Here is a 21,813-nt window from a genome sequence, read left to right on the forward strand (position 1 = left end):
AAAATATATTTTTAACAAAAATATTTTATAAATAATTCTATTTGAATATCTTCTAAATTCTAGATTCCATGTATTAAAAATTTGTAATAAGTTTCAGTATTAGAAAAGTTGATTTTTTTTTAAATCGTAAATATAATTAAAAAATTAACTAAATATACTTTAATAACAATTTGTATGCATTAAAATACGAGTTATGGAGCATAGCTGTATTTTTAATTTAATTTGTTTATATTTTGAAAAAAAAAAGAATTGAGGAAGTAACTTAGAGACCACTTTTATTAAAATAACAGGTTTCCTACACTAATTAATACTATTATTAAATAAGAATTTTATTAGAAAGCGTAAGCTATTTGAATTACTTACATTTAATTTAATCTAATTTTGAGTTTATGCCTTAAATATATACTTAATGAACATGACTTCAGTGGTTAGGTTCTCAACTCTTGGAAATACAGAAAATTAAATATCTTTATTTTAAAAAAAATCTAAACTGAAAACTTTGTATTGAGATGCAAACAAATATATTTATGATAATTTTGTAAAAGAAAAAACATATATACTCTTGATAAAACAATATCTTAGTATATCACTATTAAAAAAGGTTATTTGAATTAGGTAGTTTGCAATAAATTTAATTAATAGCATTTCCACCACCAAAACTAGTAGCAGGAGAGTGCGTTACGTTAAACTACACCTTGTTTGTAAGAAAACTGCGTTGTTATGATGTTAATGTTTTGACTAATTGGGATCATCGATTAAACTAAAAAAGTTGTATGAATTTATCCACGAACGTGACGTACGTTATTATCGATTAAGATTTTAAAAATAGGAAAATGAATATTGCAGATTAAGGAAAGTGGAATATATGTTATTATAATAAATAATAAATAATAAAAAATGTGATGTATGTAACATGAAATCTATAACTATATATAAAGGGGATTCCCTCTTTTGTGTCCACATTTCATAATTCCAACATTACCCTTTATAATTTAATTATTTATTAAATTTTTAAAAATTAACGGTTACTTTTACAAGTTTTTATAAAATTATTTACTTATCTCCTTTTTCTTTTTTTCTCTTACTATTCATCAACAGTTATTTTTCTCTTATTTTCTCCGTACATTTTATTTTATTTTTTATAAATATACTTTTATTTTGTTTATTAAATTAATAACATTACAATATCATCAATTATTAATATAATTCAAAAAATGCGTACACACAGGCGCGATAGCGCCTATCGCGCCTGTGTTTACACTAGTGATTGTTGAAGAAGATGCATGATGCATGCGTGTGATGCATGTTTATGTTTTGTTCGAAAAATGGGGTGAATGAATAGGTGGCAAAGTGGAGTCAATGGGGCATGTTTGGAATGAAAAAAAGTGACACTGAAAATTGGATTACAAGAAAAAGAACAGGTAGAAGAAGAAGGAACAACCTGAACAACGCGAAACAAAGAAAAGAACCAAAAATAAGAGAGAGAAAAGAACGTTAAATTTACAGTGACAAGGAACAATCTTGTTTATTTATGGTTAAGCCTTTTAAAACATGAACATATATATTCTAAATATGTTGTACAAGATGTGTCGTTTAGCATTGAAACCGCGAAATTCCCTCTTTTTTCTCCATTTGTCGCTCGCTCGCTCTCGTATGTCCGTGTTTATCAAAGTTGCGTCACTTTCATTTTGTATTTGTTTGTTTCTTCATACCTCCCCTATCCCACTTCTTTGTTTCATTCACCGACCCTTATGTTCTGTCTGGGTCGGCAATGGTTTTGAATTAGTCTTTTGTTGTTTCCGTGTTGTTGTTCTTCGTTGTTGCTTTTTCTTGAAGCTACCCTTTACCCCAAAAAATGGATCTTAAAGAAAGATTGGCGTTTTTCCTTGTGGGGTTGTTTCTTTTGCAACTTTTTTGTGTTGCCAATGCCAAATTGGTTTTCCCTGTCGAACGCAAATTCAAAGGCTCCGTTGAAAACCTTGCTGCTATGAAAGATCACGATGCTCAGCGCCGAGGAAGGTTTCTCTCTGCCGTTGATATCCCTCTCGGTGGCAATGGTCGTGCCAATTCAAATGGGTCCGTTTGTTTTCCCTCCTCTTTATTCTCTTCACATTTTTGTTTTTCACATGTAAATCTTGTTTTTTTTTGTGCTCGATCATGTGTGGTTTGTGTGTTGCATGCTCTGAAGGTTGTCTCCATTTTTTATTTGCGTGTTTGATGTTGTTTGTGTAATCTGTTCAGGCTGTATTATACAAAAATTGGGCTTGGCTCTCCCGCGAAGGACTACTATGTGCAAGTTGATACAGGGAGTGATATTCTGTGGGTGAATTGTGTTGGCTGCACAACATGTCCCAGGAAAAGTGGTCTTGGTGTATGTATCCACACTTAATTTACTGTTTCAACATTCATGCCATTTGGTTAAAATTTAAGTATATCGAAAGTTGTTATGCTAGAATGCACGGTACATGTTTGCTTCATTTGTTCTTGAATCAGAGTGATTGATTAGTGATTGGTTTAACATCAAATGTTGTACATTTTGGATACATGAGGTGACATATGAGTTATGTGATATTCTTATATTACCAATGTAGGTTTTACCCTATTATTATCATGTTGCAGATGGACTTAACCCTCTACGACCCTGCACAATCCACAACTTCAAATTTGGTTGGTTGTAACGATGACTTTTGCACTTCCACATATAATGGTCCTATTTCTGGCTGCACAAAAGACATGGCCTGTCCATACAGCATAACTTATGGAGATGGAAGTACAACCTCTGGGTCCTATATTAAGGATTATATTACATTCGACCGAGCCAATGGTGATCACAGTACTGTACCAGATAATAGCACTGTTATTTTTGGGTGAGTGCAATTTATAACTCTTCACATCTAACACATGCGTAATTTAGTGAGCCAAAGGTCATGGTTACCCTTCCCTAGACCCTCTGCATAGGAAGTGCTTCTTCATAGCACTAGGCTTTTGTTTTCTGTTTTGCTTGGAGCTATAATATTGCTTCTTCCTTGGTTGGTAAATACATAAAGAAAAAGGTCATCATTCCATTTGTGTTTTATTTCTTCCTGAATATTCACTTGCTGATAGGTGTGGAGCTAAACAATCTGGGACACTGAGTTCAGGTTCTGATGAATCCCTTGATGGAATAGTTGGTTTAGGACAATCAAATGCGTCTGTGCTTTCACAACTTGCTGCAGCTGGAAAGGTGAAAAGGGTATTTTCCCACTGTCTTGACAGTTACAATGGAGGAGGAGTATTTGCCATTGGGGAAGTAGTGCAGCCAAAATTTAACAAAACTTCATTGGTACCAAAAATGTATGTGCGGAATCGTCTTAGCCTTTTGTTCCCATACCATGTTATATTTCTTGTAACTAACTGTATTTGATTTGTTGTTTGATAATTGTACTTTGATTGATTAGTGTAGTATATATTGAATGACAAGGGTACTTCCATTTAATTTCTGATGAGTTTTGAAGATTATTATTGACTTTTGAATTCTTTATTGTCTTGATATATTAAGTAAAAACCTTATGATTATGGTATAAAATTGACCAATTGATGAAAATACTATAAATGTGAGATATATAAGTGGAACACAAATAATATGTAATGGGTTTTTATCGATATTGTTTTGGATATTGCAGATAAGTCCTTTTGTTTTCTGTGGTCCACTTGAGGGGCAAATTGATCCCATACACAACTGAATAAAGTTTTCTTTTCTTCATATTTTATTCTTGTAAGGCCGTCATCTTTTAGGAAGATGGATTCATTGTGAAATCTCTGACATAAGCAATGCAGCAAAACTTTCTGAGAGCTCTGATTATTTTGCAGATGTTATATCAGATTCTTCTAATGTGGTTTAAATCAAGTTTAAGTTTTGGTACTGGAATTATGTTCTAACTGTAGTCTACTGACTATTTTAGGGCACACTACAATGTGATTATGAAGGACTTGGAGGTTGGTGGGGACATTATACAACTCCCCACAGATATATTTGATTTTTCAAGTGGGAGGGGAACAATTATAGATAGTGGTACCACTCTGGCTTATCTTCCATCCTCAGTTTATGAGCAAGTATTAGACAAGGTAAGAGTAATTTTAAGAGTTAAGTAAATCAATATTTTCTACTTGAATTCTCATGATTATTCTTCTTTGTGATAGGTTTTGGCTGCTCAGCCTGGAATGAAATTATATCTTGTTGAAGAACAATTTACATGTTTCCGTTTTGATGATAAGTATGATACTCATCTCTGTGACTTTATTTTGCTTCAATTTTCTTTTGACATAAGTATCATTTTCCAATATTAAGGTGTGATGACCTCTTTATTTGATTTGTCATTTATTTAATTTACATATACAGAGCATTACCATAATTTATGGCTTGACAAAAACTGTGTTTTTTTGTTATTTTTGAATTTTAGCAGTGGCAGAGCTTTGACATAATCAATTTATTGACTTTAAAATTACTGTTTAGATTATTGATGAAGTGAATGAATCTGGTAGGTACTGTGAGGATTTTTTAATATCCAAGGATGCATTGAAGGAACTTTCTTAAAATACCACTCTTGAGATGTTCTTTCATGATTCTTTTCCTGCATATGCATCTATTTTCTTGCATATGCATCTCTTAACTTTTGTTGACCATTGTAACTTTGCAGTGTTGATAATGGATTTCCAAATGTCAAGTTTACGTTTGAGGAGGGACTTACTCTGACAACTTATCCTCATGATTACCTATTCCTGTTTAAAGTGAGTGAAATTTGAACAAGTATTTGTTCCTCGTATATACATATTCTAATTTGATGAAAACCTTTGTGGCTGCTACGTGTTTAACCAGTCAAACAATATACAAGTTTATTTTTGTATGGATACTATACCATAAAGTTTAACCTATTGCCTGAATTAATTTCTCCCTCTTGGAAATTAAATTTACCAGGTGCTTTATTATGGACTTGAAAATTAACTGGTTTATTTATCTTCACCTCACTGTTGACTACACCTGTAAATTTAAGTTACCATTGGAGAGTTTTCAGGGCAATCTGCTTTTCATAACGTGCCCAATTTTTTTGGAGAAAATTTAAATTTTGAAAAATATGTTTCAGATGTTCAATATTGTTATTTCTTAATATTACTTTTTCTTTTGTCATTGTACTCAGGAAAACATGTGGTGTGTTGGCTGGCAAAAAAGTATGGCACAAACTAAGGATGGACAAGAAATAATTCTTCTTGGAGGTAAATTTTCGAAGTTTGCTTTGAGATGTCAGCTTAGCTGAAATGTTATTAAAAGAAAATTGAATTATGATTCACTTATAATATAATTTATTTACTGGTTATTATTGTTTTTGATTTATGCATTCTATTCTTAATTGTCTCTTATCTTAAATTAAGAACTTGCATATAATGTTGTGAGCTGAAGAGTCTGTTTCTGTTATATGATAGCTGTTTTTGTTAAATTAAAAACTTTCATATCATGTTTGTACATTCCTTGTTCTGTGTGGTAAAATTTAATAATAGACATAACCTCATTGATGGTAATTCAAAATTTCTGATCATTTTGGAAACTAGTGTCATTGGATGACAATCATTTATTTACATGGAATTGTTTCCTATTGCAGATTTGGTGCTGTCAAACAAGTTAGTTGTATATGATCTTGAAAACATGACCATTGGATGGACCGACTACAATTGTACGTACCCTCTTATTACATGCTAAATTTCTTAAGGCTATATTACCAATGATATCACCTAGGATTGTTTCTTCCAATATTTGCTAATAACAATCATATTCCATCAATCTAGTCCTACCTTTGATATTCTTGTCATCAAGGAATTATTATATGTTCTAGGACTATTTATTATATTTCTATTTGCTTCCATTATTGTTAAGAAATGCATTTTAAGCTTAACGCAATACATTCCTCACGTTAAGTTATATATATCTTGTACGTGAAACTAGACATTAATAGGTGGTCTAATAGCAGTCCAATAACGGATGAAACAATAGACTAAAAAAAAAAAATTTACTAGAATAGGTTAACTCATGACTTTGAAACCATATTAAGAAATGGATTTTAAGTTTAACTTAACTCCACAAAATCGGTTTGTAAGGTGTGAAATTTATATCCACTTATATATTATATTTGGTCTAATATCTAATTGATGTTATGACACTTTTATAGTCTTTTACTAATAAATTTGTTGAACAGACATGTTCTAGAAGATGACTTAAGAATTGTGTTGTTGGTTGTGTAGGCTCTTCCAGCATCAAAGTGAAGGATGATGAAACTGGAAAGGTATATGCAGTGAGCTCACATGATCTTTCTTCAGCTTCCACCGTGATAATAGGAAGTGTATTAACGCTCTTAATGATGCTTATTACAATTCTAAGCTCTTAAATCAACAGTGTAATAGAGGGGGTGGTATTTATTTCAATTTGTTGTAACATAATTCCTTGATGGTAAGCTTCATTGGAATAAATTTACTATTTCTCGACTACATAGAAAAAGAAGTGGGATAGGGGAGGGATTCCTGAGTTATTTTCAATTGTCTCCTTGTATAATTTTTTTTAAAAGAGAAAAGGCATAAAGTTCTAAAGGACACAATATCATTTTTGTGATGATATTGCATTATTGCTGCATAGGAAAATTGTTAAAAAATAGTTTATTGTAAACTGTTCATCATGTAAGATCCATAATTTTTTGCTGAGTAAATCACACTGTACTTTCCACCTGCAAAAATGAATATAGCTTTCTTAATCACATTTTGAAATGGTCATTTGTTGTGATTGAAGAAATGGGCATCAAATTACACCTAGAATGCATGGTTGGGTACCATCTATCAGAAAGGACATTTTTGAAACCTCATGCAATAATTTATGAACTGTAATTGTTCTTCTGTTCCCTTAAAGTACAACTGCATAAACAGTTGTTCCTGAGTCAAAAATTCTTCCATCTAAAACTTTAAATTTTAACCATTTTTCTTAAAATCACCATAAATGAAGTTGACTAAATTGTTTATCCTATTCAAAAACCATAAAAAAAAAAAACTGTTTAAATATGTAATAGTTAAAGAATTTGCCTAATTTTAGAAAGTACATTTTATATTCCAATGGCATAACAAATATGTAAATACTTGAATGAAAAATATTATTTTGATAGTTTTGAGCCAAAGAAAATCAATAGCAAAACCATATTTCACTTATCACAAAAAGGGTTCAATTGACTAAACAAAGAATAGGAAGTTTTTATGCAATATTTATCTTATAACAAAATGAGTTAAATCTCTAATATAATTTATATATCAAGAACTGTTTTGGTTTAAAAATGGTTTAAACCTCTAATATATGAGTTAAACCATTTTAGTATACTTGAAAAATTCTAGTTGGTTATGTTATTTATACCTATTGTGCTAAACAAGAATAGTCCATATACCAACTACTGCTACAATTTCTTCACTTTATGTTGTCATCTGATCCTGGTTGGTTTTGGCTTTCCCCCATTAAGAGGTAAAACTTTTCTGTTTTAAACAAAATATCACACACATCCTGAATATTTGTTAGCCTGTTTTGTTGCAGAATAATCAAATGGTCCTTTGAGGCTGTGGTATCAGAAGAACCTGCCAAAAGTTCCAACAGAATTGTCTGATTTTTATAGACACACTCACAAATAAGAACATACATATTTACTTGTAATTTTGACAGAACAACCTGATGACTATATAAGCTGATAATCACAATTTATAATGATAAACTATTGTAGAAGATACAAGTTGAGTTGGTATAAAGGAAGGATGATTCTACAAAGTTGTCCTTAGAAACTGTACCACCAAATAAATAACTGCCAGGAATAGTGCAATCTGGTATGCATCCCGTTGAAAACTATCATCCCTCTGGAAGAACTGAATAAAAGTAAAAGCAATCAACAACTCACGAAAAAAAATGGCATATGTACTAATTTTCATGTGTAGGCTAATATTTCTTGCAAAGCATTCATATAATCAGATTCTTGTGAGAATGAATGCAATGGCATAAACTTAAGGTTTGAACAACTTGATTGATTATGAAGGTATGTTTGGTTGAGTTTAAGAAAGTGGAATATGAATTTGCTTATATTTGGATAAACTTACCGACAAACACCTGAAAGAAAAGAAAATGAGATGGAATTTAATAAGTACTCATTATATACCTATTCAAACATCACTTTGAAGTCAAAGTCACTTGATCATTTAGGTGCCAATATATAAACTATGATTAAGCATTTAACTAATTTAAGTAAAATAGAAAGTACCCAATATGAGAAAAGGTAGGACATTGAAGCCTGGCATTTAGAATTTATCTATAGAAGAAAAAGAATTAACCTTGGTTGGATCTCCTGAAGGATCTGGATACATCTCCAAGTTCTCTTTTTTGGTTGAAATTTTACTACTCAAATTCTTAGCATTGTCTGCCAAGTCTTTGACAGATTCAATAGCAGAGAAGAGAGCACGTGATGTCCAGAAAAATGTCTGAGCACTAGCAGATGAAGCTGATAAGTCCCAAAACTCTTCATGCTCAATGACTTGACCACTAATTTGGTTAAGAGTAAATTTGGAAGTAATTCTAAGTACTAAATCTTCTCCTCCAATAACAGATTTTGGCTTCCCTCTTATTGTCCATTTGATACTCAAAACACTGGTTGACAGCATCACCATTTCCTGCACAGTCTGTCATCACATAAACAATTTTAGAAACTGTAACACTGACTTATTGTTCGTATATTTAGGAAAGATTATTTTATTTCATTACAGCAACACCACATTAATTTTTGTTTCTAATCTATCCTCTAGTATTACTAGGTGAGAAAAAATTACAGGATAAAATAACTTTCAAAGTGCACTCACACCTTTACACATTTTGTCACTTTGGAAGAGTCTATCTTAAAAAAAAATGAAAACTACAACAATAAAAACTCAATCTGATGTAGTTATTTTCTTTCCTAAGGTGTTCAACAATTGATACTAGTAATATGTAGCCTAAGTGTTGTTCCAGCCTACCAACTTAAAAAAACAAAGCATTTATCAAGCAAGGGTAGCTATAAAATGAGAAGAACAACACAATATCCCTGTTTCATGGATTTGCTGCTTTAGGAGAAGGATCCTAGAAATTGAGCTCACCACAGATGCGTTGTCTAGTGCACCAGTAGCCCACAGTGCTCGTTTATACTTCTCACGACCAGTAAAACTTCTGATAGGATCCTGAACACGATAACAGAATCATAGACATAACATGAAATCCAGCTAGAGAGAACCGTCCAAAGAAATATCAATTAAACAATTAATCATTCAATCTGTTTATATCAAAAACCATAATAATATTACTCCAACAACATTGTATGCTACATTTTTACATAAAACTATTGTGCCTAATGTCCTAGTGAAACATTATCATTATTTGAATAACCTTTCTGTTTCCCCTTACTATAATGTGACTCTTCATTGGCATAAAAATTCAATGAAGAAAACAAACTGCTATCCCTTGTTCTGTCTGTCACAAAGGGGAACCACTGTCACCAGAAATGAAGCATGTTGTTTTCTTGATGAAAACGCGGAACAGACCATATATAGAACATGTGGTGTGTGTTAAGGAGAATTAAAGCAAGACCTTGTATGTGACAGAAACAGCAAAGATTCCAAGTGCTCGATTTCCCTCCCTTTGTTCAAGTATATCTCGTGCAAGTTGTCTTGCAGTAGATTCTACCAAGGGGCTGCTGATGCACTCAAACTCATTGCAAAGCTCACCAAAGTCCATACCATCAACCATCTTATCAGCTTCTGAATATGATGGTGCCTTGGTTCCAGTATCAGATGAAACTTCACTCCTATCAGCATCATTTGCAACTGCAAAACATCTTACATACACATCAACATATGGCACTAACTCATACATACATACATACATACATATATATATATATATATATATATATATATATATATATATATATATATATATACTAAGATTATTTTGGTAAACTTTTTCTCAAGTAATGAAAGAGAAGGAAAGGAAATAAGACGAATCAAAATTATAAAAGTACTAATTAATGAAACTATAATCAAGGACGATCTGATGAATCAAAACAACCCTTTTAATTCTACTGAAACTATCAACTCAGTATTTTATATTATGAATGCATGCATGCATGAGAAATTAAACGTTGTAAAAAGGTGTGAAGGAGAAAGAGAAGAAGTGAAACCTCGCAAGAAGAAAGAGTGGTGGTGGTGGTGACGGTGGTGGTGGAAGGTGGTGGAGGAGGGGAAAGTGTTGGAGGGTGTGGTTTTAGTGGGGCGAGGGAATATTCCGGCGGCGGAAGAAAGAGAAGAAGAAAGAGCGGCAGTGAGAGCCATGTCTCCCCATTCCGTGGCGGAAGGTTGATTTGGTTTGGATTAGAAACCAGATATGCAGAGAACAAGAGCCTCTTCTTTTTTCCATTTTTTTCTCAGTATTTTACACTTAACTTCTGGATAAGGTGGGGCCTTTCCTTATCAAATGCCATGCAAATGCATGCACAATTGAATTTGGATTTTCTAATATTAATTTTGATATTTTAAAATATATTAAAAGAATATTTAAAATGTTAATAGATTGTATTTTTAATGTTCGACCGACAATAACACAAAAAAAATCAGTAAAAAGTCTTAGACTTTACGAGGTCATGAAGTCGTTCATGTAAATTAAAAAAAAAATATTTATAATTTTTTTAATTTTAAATTTAATATATATGTAAAATTATATTTTATTGCAATTATAATAATTTTTAAAAAAATAGAAATTTGATTTTTTTTCTTTATGAACTACATTTTTTTGCTGCATTCCATTTTTGTTAAAATTAGAAGAAAGAGATGGGATAAGGGGTGTGGTTAGCAGATAGTTTGGAACAAAAAGCGAAAGGGGAGTGTAAATAGCAGTAGCTTCTTAAAGTTTGTTTTGTGTAGTTTCAGGGAAAAAAAAAACAGAAAATAGATTCAAAACCAATAAATAAATACGAAAAGAAAAAAAAAGATATCCCAGACTTATTCCAAGATAATACTTTCTCTGGTTCTATTTATAAAAATCACTTTATTACGTCTGTTACTTTTTAAAATATTCAATTTATATGTTTATCGCATTAATTATTTATAAATTAAAATATCCCAGTAAGTTGAAGGTTGTATTCACATATATTCAAAGAGAGAAGTATTAATAACAATGGTAATTTTGAAAATAATATATATATATATATATATATATATATATATATAACTTATTTTTGAAACACGAAAAAAAAATCTTAAAATATTCAACTTAAAGTTGATAATTCTTTGAAAGTGATAATTAATTCTAATAGTATTATTTTAATGAACTTGAGATATTATAATTATATGTCAATTAATAAAAAGAAAAAGGTTTTTATTTTTTAGTTTTAAAGTGGGAGACGTGTTTCAATATGTCAAAAGTCACACATTACAGTTGAAACTTAGAGTAATTTAAGGTACATTTCTAATTCTTGAACTATTGATGTCTCATTTGAAGACAAAGTATAAATTCCAAAACAAATAATGCTCAAATGATCGATCAAAATAACATTATTTTAGCAAACTTAAGTTTCAATATTTACAACGTCTATATAAAAACAGAAATAAAAGCTGTATATTACTTTTACCTTCTAACTCAACTAAGAAACTCGATTGAGTATATACTACAAAATTTCACATTAATTAGAATTGGGACCTAAAAATTGTGATATTCAAAGCAAACACAATTTAAAGATAATTTTTCAAAAATATTTTCCTAAGATACTTATTGTCATGACAGCTTCAAATATAAGTACATGGCTAATTTAATTCTTGAAATAATGAGTAACTCACTTTTAATTCTTCAAATTAGAAAAATTCAAAGGAAAGGTTTATTAAATTATAATCTCTCAGGTGGAATAGGACAACAAAACTCAACCAATAATATTAGCACATATTTAGAAATTAAAACAATAATAGTCAAATATAAAACTTTTTATTGAACAAATTACCATTTTAGACCGGTAAAATTTATGTCTAAGTCTATTTTGATAAACTCATTAAGTAAAAAAAAAAGTTTGACTTACTTATTAATGTAAATTATTATATCTAATTGATGTGGACCTCCATTCTTCTAAGAATTTTTAAACTGTAAATAACGTCAAATAATAATGTATATAATATATAAAGAACATTTTCTCTTTTTTTTTATATTTTAAAATTTTAATTTTATTTTTTAAAATATAACTATTTATTACATTATTTTAAAAATTGATCGTTATTTTAGAAATTTTTTATAAAACAGTTTATTTCTGTTTCTTCTTTTTTTCCTATTTATAAACATTATTTTCTTATCTTCTCTTATATATTTTATTTTATTTTTAATAAATATAATTTTACTTTATATATTAACTTAATGACACTACAATATCACCTGTTAATATGATATTATGCATATTTAAAAAATACATACACACAGATGCGATAGCGCTGTGTTTACGTTAATTTTAATAATTAAAATAATCAATACTCAATATAATAACATCAAATACTAATTTTAATCCATGTCAAACAGGTTTTTGGATATTCAATATTCCTCTTTTTAATAAAAAAAAAATAGGCAAAGAACAACACATGTTAATGAAGAGGAAAAAATATATATTATCTTTTTTTAACAAGAATAAATAAATAAAATTATAAAAATCCAAGAAGTTAAAAAAGGAGAAAATATTAAAGAAGATGGCATATCCCATTTAGTACATGCAGATAAATCAATGTTAACTATAAGCATACACTCTTTTGTTTTTCATAATTTCTTCTCCTTCATATTGCTAACTTTTTCTGACTTTACATTTCACACTTTCTTCTCTGTTTCTTTATTTCATGTTTCTCTCTTTTCTTCATCTCAAAAGATGGATGAATGTTTGCAATTTCCCTTAAATTAACTCAAATTTCAGGTCACAGCCGGCACTAAATTCCAAAAGCAAAAGGCAATTCTAGAAGCAGGAATTTTATCTTCATTAAATTGGTGAGCATCTTCTTAAACTTGATAAAGATAATAATACAACTTTATCACATCTTCTTAGATCGAGCACTTACTACTCAATTAAAAGTTATAAAAATTATAGTCATTAGTTAAATGTAATTATTTGTAGTTAAGAACGTAACAACCCATTAGTATTATAATTTGATTGTGATATGATCCATTTGACTTTTGTCATGAGACAATTGATGTTACTTTCAACAATCTTTTTCTCAACAATTGTCTTACTAGAAATCTCATTCTCAGATTATAACTTGACTCACTTGCCATCACAAGACAATTGTGTAACTCACGATACATTTATTCTAATATATATTTTATATAAATGATTAGGATTTACTAAAATTAAAAATATTATAATTGGAACTTATTAAACACAAAATAAATAAAAATGTATAACTTTGACATATCTTAATTAGTGGCAAAAAAAATGTATTATTAATATTTTCCATGTATTATTGGGTATTGACTATTTTAGCAGCTTGGTTGGATACTAGTCTCGCATAGCTTCTTAACTCATATAAGTAATTATTTCTTCTTTTATACGATTTTTGGTGTGCTAAAATGATTAACTATTTTTATTGATTGATACCATATTAATATATTTGTTAATGGTTGAAAATTGATTGAAAGATAACCAATAAATAACGAGTTTAGTAATAAGTCCAAATATCGCCAATTGCGAATTATTAGTATGTCTGTTGTAACATCCCATTTAATAGTTTTTCATATTATCAAACAAAACATTATATCATAATCAAAGATAGCAGATAGTAGGGGTAGCAGTCATACACACATAGTATATGTATCTAGTACAGTCCTGTACACTACTACATCTATAAACACATATACACCAGGTAAGAGTAGGTAGAAAGGATGCTAAACTACACCCAAACCCTCAAAATATACAGTAGAAATCTAACTGTAGTGGGCACTCCTTGCCAGGCTCCAACTCCTACTCAAGAGGGGGCATCTCCATCTGGTTTCTGCTCTACTCCCACCAAACATAGGTGATCATTGCAAAGGGATAATATGCAAAAGCAGACAACACAAACAAGAAGGGTAAGCTAACTGAAAGAAATCATCAATACACTTCACAACTAGAGATATCATTCATAGCACATAATTCAATCATAAGTTCTAGACTCGATATCCGGATTGTGTAAGCGACGTTGGAGCTCTTGGTGACTTGCACCTGTAACGGTTCCCAAGCTCTGCAGAGCCTATACACATGGAGTATTCACCCGACCGTTCCCAGGGTAAATCCCTTTCACGTCTAAGACTTGATCAAGTCCGACGACAAGGACCTCCTGCTACTCCTCACGACATAATTCATTCCGCTCTATCTGAGCTTGAATGATTATTGGAGTTTCACCAACCATTATAGATTCCTTACATCCTTACACACACTATAATTCCACTTGGATTTCCCTTGAAATTCCATTTTAACCTCATCTTCTCATAATATATATTCATCCAATTTAATCATACAATACATCAATGGTAGCATTTCAATCATACAAAGCCTAAGTTGTACAAGGATACATTAAAACATACATTTTTACCAAAGAAAGCAGATTTGAAGCACCACTACTGCAGTAGCTCTCGCTCAGGCTAAAAAGTCTAGCCTAGGCGAGAGGTTATCTCGTTCAGGCGAGCCAGTCTCGCCTAGGCGAGACACTAACAGTGGCAAAGGAGAAAACCTAGGTGAACTCTCGCTCAGGCTAGGTTGGTTCGCCCAGACGAGATTGTTATCTTGCTCAGGCGATCCTAGCTCGCCTAGGCGAGACTTCGCGTAGGAATAGAGGTGTGTTTCCTGGTGTTTTCGCTCAGGCGAGCGTCACTCGGCTAGGCGAAAATACCAGGTCACGAACCTGTTCCTACATGCGGTGGGTCAATATATCTCAATCACAATCAATTAATCATCAAATCATGCAATTCAAACACCAGTTTATCAATCAAACATGTAATTCAAACTCATCTACAGATTTCCTATTCGAATTAAGGAGATTGGTTAGCTTCCCTTACCTCTATATATCTTTCTAATTAGCTAAGATCCTCCCACCCAAGAGCTTCAGGTGTACCACTTAGTGAGCTGGAATTACAAGTTCAAAATGAGAAGGGTTCCCAACAGCAGAAAGAGGTTTTACAAATTTTCGAATTAAACAGGAATGTAAGGGTTGGGAGTGACTTACATGGAGGAAAAGGAGGAGTTGAAGCTGAGAGGGAAGATCCTGAATTGGCCTCAGGTTTAGGTTCTGCAACAGGGGAAAAGTGATTCAGAATTTCTCTTTTGGTAAAGAGAAGGCAGAGGAAAAGAAGAGGGAGAAGGGGTGTTGTGAAGTGCAAGGTGTTTCTGTGGTGTGGGTGGCAGAGAGAAGAGAGATCAAGGAGTTGAAATATTTGGGTTCCTACACCTGCATCTTAAAAATAATTTTTTTTCTGCTCTTTTTTTAACAATATGTTTTCTTATTTTCTTGAAATAATTATTTAAGTTTTTTTTCCATTTGACATAATTTTACCCATACTAATTTTTTAGAAGAGGATTTAGATCTAAGATAAAAAAAAATTGTCAATAATCTTATTAAAGTTATTTTTCAATTTTCTTTCACATGTGTGAACCATTTATAAGAACAAAATAGAAAAAATAATCCATAACTCTATGCGAATGAATCGGACAAAAATGAGAGAGGAATGCGTACAAATAACAATACGTCTTCTGTGAAAAATCCCAAATAGTTTTTGTTGGTAATACAAAATTATAATGAATGAAAATATTTGTATAGAAAGAAAGAAAAGTGAAACATTTTTTTTTATTGTTTGGAAGATAGTTTATATAAATTCTGGTATATTAATTTATCTAAAATATATATTTTTAAATAGGATTAAATATGTTTTTAGTCCTTAAGTTTCAGTGAAATTTAGAATTAGTCCATCTTCAAAACTTTTGATCAATTTAGTCATTTATCTTTAAAAATGCGTGAATTTAGTTCTTTTAACTAATGTTTGTTAAATTTATATGACGTTTCAAACGCATTTCATGATAATATTTGAATTATTTACACCGTTTAACACATTTTCACTTTAATGTTAATTCAAATATTATCATGAAATGTGTTTAAAATGTCAAATAAAGTTAACAAAATTTGGTAAGAATAACTAAATTCACGTATTTTTAAAGATGAATGACTAAATTAATATAAAGTTTCGAAAAAAGATTAATTCTAAAATCCACTCGAACTTAAGGAACCAAAAACATATTTAATCTTTTAAACAAAATATATTTAATTAAAAGTTTTCAACGCAAATAAAGTATTCAATTAGTCAATGGTATATATGCACCAAAAGAAAAGAAGAAGAAAGTAGGTTACCTCATTGCCTACCATCTTTTCCTCTTTAGCTTAAGCCACTCACTAGGCGTGGAAATTTATGCTATGCTTTCTACAAAGGTCCAAAGAATATTTATATTTCAAAATAAGAAAAAAGTATAACTTTTTAAAATAATGTAATAAATAAAATGAGTGTTGAAAGAAAGTAAAATAATATATTCATGGAGGAAAATGAGAGAAATGTTGAAAGAGAGAAAAAACACATTACATTTCTTTTTTTTTGTCTTGTAATACTAAAATGTTATCGTACGTATCCATGTTGTGACGCAATGAAGTAACATGGGAATTAAGTAATGGTGTGTCCCACATGTAATTTTGCATCTGTTTTACCGAATATACCAAGTTTGAATGAGAATGATTTGAAGTCATTAGGTCAAACGTACTCAAATGTTATATTAAGCGTGTGTTTCGTAACGTGTTAGTAAAGGTGGAATCGATTATTTGACGAAGAAACAAATATTTGATTTTTATTGACGTGAAATTTATATTTAATTTAAGATGAATTTTATAGTTGAAATCAATTACACGTCTAAATACATTATAAAAATACAAATTTGTAATTACTTCATAAATAAATAAATAAATAATAATAATAATAATAATATTATTATACGATAAATCTAACAAAAATACCGTTAAAATAGATTTTAAATAGTTTTTATTTGAAATAATAAATGAAATCATTTCGGTATATAGTATCAATTCTTTCATATTTTAACACAAAAAATTTCAAATTAATACAAATATGAGTATAAATAATAATTAATTTTTTAAATTGATACTAGAAATCATCAAATATACACTAAAAAGAAATACTAACCAATTTTATTAAAAAGAAATTATTAGTAACTATAATGAATATTTTGGTAGTAATTTTTTATTTTGTAAAATAATATCTAAATTAATCGCCAATGATTAATAATTTGTCACTAAAATTAGTTGTTAACGAAAATTTCTTTTAGTGATAAAATAAGTTACATAGATGATAAATTTTACTTTTTTGTAATTATTTGATTTCTTTATTATACAGTTATGTGATATTCTTCATTCATTTTTAATGATATTAGAAAATAAGATTTACATATTTTTTACATCAAACACTTGATAAACTGCGATGGAGGTGTCAAATATATAAAATATATTAAAATAAAATATTTATACAAATTTATATAAATATAAAAAAAATGGAGGTCAGAGTCCTTTTTTAGGTTGTATTCTTTTGAGAGGACTGACTAGAGGGAGAGAGAGAAAGATAGAAATGATTAGAGGATGAAATTAGTGTTATTTTTTTTAAATGATTCAGAGGTGATTTTAGAGTGAATTAGAGAGTGAAGTTTGTGATTGAATTGACTGGTGTGATATATTAAAAAAACTTTTAATAGAAAAACAAAGTTAGATTACCAAAATGTCCCTATTGTTACAAGTAATATAAAATTATATATAAATTATTTTAAATTATTTTATAAATTTTATTGAATGATTGAAAATATAAAAAAAAATATTTATAAAAAATGAATGATACAATATATTTTGTATAAAAATAAATTTAATATATAAGGTGGAAAATAATTAATTTACATGGAAACTTTTTTTTCTTTTTAACAATAGTTTTAAAACTAATAATTTTTTATTATAACCATAATAAATTATTATTATCGTTAACATAGAATTAAGGAAATGAACTAAAAACACGTGTGTATTGATTTTAACCGCTAAATCACATGTAACAAAAATTAAATAATGAAAGGTAATTTGGTAAATTCAGTTGTGTCACATTCTAATCTCATCTCACTATAGATGGTGAGATTGAATTTTTAGTCAATCCCTTTAATCCTTTCCTCCCATCACCTTCTATCACCTCCAAAAGAACATGCTAGTCACTTCCTAATCATTTTTTCCCATTGGCTTTTTTGTATTTCAGGGTCTGTTTGACCATAAAATTGTAAAATAGAGTCTGTTGATTTTTTTTTTCAAAATTGGGTCAAGTCGTTATGAGGAAGGACGACATTAAGGTAAAGTTGTCCTCCACCCGGCCGGTTTTGTTTTGTTTTTTTTTTTAAACAATATCGTCGTTGGAGACGACAATTTTGATTTCAAATGAAAAGTGAAGTCGTCCTCTAATATGACAACTTCACTTTTCACTTTTTTTTTTTAATTTTCTGTTTCATTATTTTTTATTTATGTTTTCAAAATTTTTTCTTTTCATTATTTTTCTTCTTTTTTTTCAAATATTTCAGATTTCGTTATTTTTCCTATTTTTTTTTTCAAATTTATCAGTTTTCATTATTTTTTCTTTTTTTCAAATTTTTCAGTTTTGATTATTTTTCTTTTTTTTAAAAATTTTCACTTTTCATTACTTTTTTAAAAAAATTTCAATTATCAATTTTATGTACTTTTGTTTAAAATCATTAATTACGAAAAAAGACTAAAAAAGTGAAGTTGTCATATTACACGACGACTTCACTTTTTCCACCACACACAAAACGTCCTTATAGAGGACGACATTGCCTTTTTAAAAAAAATAAAGAAACCGACTGGATGGAGGATGACTTCACCTGTAATATCGTCTCCCACCCTGACGACTTAACCTTTTTGGCAAAAAAAATGAACAAACTCATTTATACAAATTTCACTTCAAATAGACCCCAAAATATAAAAAAGCTCTTCTCATCCCTTGTAAATAGTACATCCACCCAAAAAAACATGTCTCTCTTAATATTCCACCCCGATTGATAAGTGATAGATATAAATATATTCCTGTCTTAATAAGACTAAAATGAGACAAAGTATTAATGAATTCACATCGATAATTTATTACATTTTATTATGGCTAATTCTAATACATGAGGTATGAACTTTAAATATTATTCAATCATATCAAATGAATTACCTATTTATATTTTGTAAGTTATTTTCATCTCTAATCAATATATGAAGTCCCAAATACATTGTTGAAAGTGTTGTGTAACACAGAATGTGGAGCCTCTGATATAAATTTGAAGGGAATGTGTGGATAAGATTGTGTGAAAGTGAAAGAGCAAGTGGTGGTACCAAAGTTGAAGGAGAAGTGGAACAAGTCTCTTCTTATTCCACATTTGTTTAGAGAAACAAATAGAAGAAATTAATTAACAATAAGCAAAGTTTGTTGAAATCCATGAGAAGAGAAGTATTGGAACATGCAACCTTTTACATTAAAACACAGCCTTAGCAATTTTATAATGAAATAGCAAAGCAACTACATCAACCACCCCAACTGAGTCATACATAGAGATTCACAAAAAGTGAACTGTGAAAAGGAAAAGGAAACCATTTTTGTCCATTGTTTGAATTAATGAAAGGTGGAGAAAGGAAGGGGCCACAAACGCATAATTCACACAAATCAACGCCATCATTAATCTCCCACTAACTACTACACTTGTGTCCTATGTCAATGCCACTTATTTTCGACTCATACAGTGCTCTAGGTTTCATGCTCACCAAGTCTTTTGGTTCACATTCTCGATCAAATTTTTTGTGTTGTCTTTTTGTTCAACATTAAAATTATATTATGTTAATATTTTAAAAAAATAATATATTTTAAAACTTTAAAATCAGTTATTATTAGTATATTTTGAAGGTACGTTAGATAAACAATACAAATAATCCAAATTTTAAGTCTTTCGAGAAGAATTAACGATAAATACAATATCAATATGACTTAAATTCAATTTATATATAAAATTTACGTTATTTTTTATTCAAATCTTTAAAACAAATAGAATTGAACATGTTTTAAGTCCTTCAACTTTTAATAAAAATTGATATTAGTCCCTCAACCTTATAAATGTATGAATTTAATTTTTTTAACCAAATTTTATTAAGTTTATTTAACGTTTCAAATGCACAAACAACATGTTCAAACAATGTAAACAAACTAAAATAGTATAATGAAATATGCTTAAAATGTCAAATCAATTAAAAAATTTTTTTTAAAAAAATTAAATCTATGCATTTTCAAAGATGAGAGACTAAATTGATTCAAAGTTAAAAAAAAAAACTAATTTCAATTTTCAGTCAAAATAACCAAAAACATATTTACTTCAAACAAAAATATATAGGTTTTATTTCTTATAAAATATTATTTTTTTTATCTAACGTAAAACTGATACTTAAAATTTTAATAATATTGAAACACGTTGCATTAAAAAGCAATAGTCCAAGGACGTGAAGAATGAAGACAAAAATGCAAACATGTTTGCCAGAATGGCATAAATGATTGATATAAAGAAGGTGTGTGAGATGAAATTCTGTTCCATTATTCCACAAAGAAAGGAACATCCAACTAAATACTTCTCATCTTCATGCTATTATTAATTAAAGCAAAGACCACCCTAATCATTTTTGTCTTTGTTTAATTAGGGTTGATTCTTGTGATTACTTTTCCAAATAGGAGTTTACCATTTTTCTATCCAAAATTTGTTTTGCTTTGGGTCCTTAATTTTCTCACCCTCTTTGTTTCTTTAATTAATGCCGGCAATGACATTACATAGAGACTCCACAAGTTTCTTTGAAGTGATCGATGTTGCTAAAAACAACCAAAACGTTTCATGTCCTCCAACAAATAATATCTATTTTTATCAACCAAAACAATCATCGATATTAATTTTATCTAATTACGACTACTTCATCGATTCTTGAACTTGGAGAATTTTTCTTTAAACAGGGATTGTTCACTAAACCATAAAGTGACATTAGGAAAAATTCAAGATTACATCACCCTAAACAATTTTAACATTTTCAACATATTCAAATAACATTATTACATTTTGATTTTTCTTGTCTATATAAAATATTTTAGTTACTACTAGGTAAAAATATTATTTCTAAGTATTGAATAATTACAATAGTTCATAATTTTTAATATTAATGAACTTTTTAGTTAATTATTTTTTCATTAAAGCTCTTCAAAATATTTTCAACTAAGACTGACAAAACTTTGAGGAGTGATACATCGACACCGCAAAACGATAAATTAGGGTCCTTTGACACTATCAAATAATACATTGATTTTATAATTTAAAAAAGTTCAAATTATACTACTTGAAAAAATATCCTAATTTTAAATAGTTCAATTACTTCAATAAAATTTTATACTTTCACTTTTTTCAATTCCTTACCAAAAATAAACTATTTCCAATTTTTTATAAAAAAAAGTATCCTCTTATAAGAAATACTTAAAGAAACAATAAAAAAAAAAAAGTGTGTGCATAAGTCATTTTTGTGTGATATTGAAGACTCCCTTTCCAATATAACTTAAATAACACTCCATTATAGCTTGAAAATAAACAAAGAAAATTA

The 21,813-nt window shown here is 29.3% G+C and overlaps 2 protein-coding genes and 1 long non-coding RNA gene across 4 annotated transcripts; 1 reads left to right on the plus strand and 2 right to left on the minus strand.

Moving 5' to 3' along the window:
- The first annotated feature begins 1,615 nt into the window (after positions 1-1,615).
- Positions 1,616-6,526, plus strand: LOC114183767 (aspartic proteinase 36-like). Its single transcript, XM_028070895.2, has 10 exons — positions 1,616-2,076; positions 2,242-2,371; positions 2,620-2,867; positions 3,106-3,333; positions 3,942-4,104; positions 4,180-4,253; positions 4,677-4,767; positions 5,175-5,250; positions 5,634-5,705; positions 6,271-6,526. The coding sequence occupies exons 1-10, from the start codon at positions 1,856-1,858 to the stop codon at positions 6,411-6,413; spliced, it is 1,446 nt and encodes a 481-aa protein (XP_027926696.1). The 5' UTR covers positions 1,616-1,855; the 3' UTR covers positions 6,414-6,526.
- Positions 6,527-7,642: 1,116 nt separating this feature from the next.
- Positions 7,643-10,480, minus strand: LOC114183880 (transmembrane protein, putative (DUF2358)). 2 transcript variants are annotated; one of them, XM_028071045.2, is made up of 5 exons: positions 10,248-10,480; positions 9,656-9,891; positions 9,169-9,249; positions 8,374-8,718; positions 7,643-7,914 (listed from the first exon to the last, which is right to left on the minus strand). In XM_028071045.2, exons 1-5 carry the CDS (start codon positions 10,396-10,398, stop codon positions 7,813-7,815), a joined length of 915 nt encoding a protein of 304 aa, XP_027926846.1. In that variant the 5' UTR covers positions 10,399-10,480; the 3' UTR covers positions 7,643-7,812. The 2 variants fall into 2 exon arrangements, with proteins under 2 accessions (XP_027926846.1, XP_085530036.1); XM_085673910.1 differs by having other exon boundaries at positions 9,656-9,902; positions 10,248-10,444.
- Positions 10,481-13,796: 3,316 nt separating this feature from the next.
- LOC114186289 (uncharacterized) lies at positions 13,797-15,486 on the minus strand. Its single transcript, XR_003605003.2, has 3 exons — positions 15,283-15,486; positions 15,116-15,182; positions 13,797-14,078 (listed from the first exon to the last, which is right to left on the minus strand). It is a non-coding gene; the product is annotated as an uncharacterized LOC114186289 (long non-coding RNA).
- Positions 15,487-21,813: the final 6,327 nt, after the last annotated feature.

Source organism: Vigna unguiculata, chromosome 5 (assembly GCF_037176805.1).
Source record: "Vigna unguiculata cultivar grain cowpea cultivar isolate G323 ecotype 2 chromosome 5, ASM3717680v1, whole genome shotgun sequence".
Taxonomy (NCBI): domain Eukaryota; kingdom Viridiplantae; phylum Streptophyta; class Magnoliopsida; order Fabales; family Fabaceae; genus Vigna; species Vigna unguiculata.

What these genes read in the sequence shown, in the direction of transcription:
- LOC114183767 (XM_028070895.2), top strand. Translation starts at nt 1,856, where the DNA reads ATGGATCTTAAAGAAAGATTGGCGTTTTTCCTTGTGGGGTTGTTTCTT. An exon ending in TGTTTCCGTTTTGATGATAA is followed by an intron (nt 4,254 to 4,676) that starts GTATGATACTCA and finishes GTAACTTTGCAG; the next exon opens with TGTTGATAATGGATTTCCAA. An exon ending in ATTACCTATTCCTGTTTAAA is followed by an intron (nt 4,768 to 5,174) that starts GTGAGTGAAATT and finishes CATTGTACTCAG; the next exon opens with GAAAACATGTGGTGTGTTGG.
- LOC114183880 (XM_028071045.2), bottom strand. Translation starts at nt 10,398, where the DNA reads ATGGCTCTCACTGCCGCTCTTTCTTCTTCTCTTTCTTCCGCCGCCGGA. An exon ending in CCACTCTTTCTTCTTGCGAG is followed by an intron (nt 9,892 to 10,247) that starts GTTTCACTTCTT and finishes GATGTTTTGCAG; the next exon opens with TTGCAAATGATGCTGATAGG. An exon ending in CTTCAGGAGATCCAACCAAG is followed by an intron (nt 7,915 to 8,373) that starts GTTAATTCTTTT and finishes ACTTTTATTCAG; the next exon opens with TTCTTCCAGAGGGATGATAG.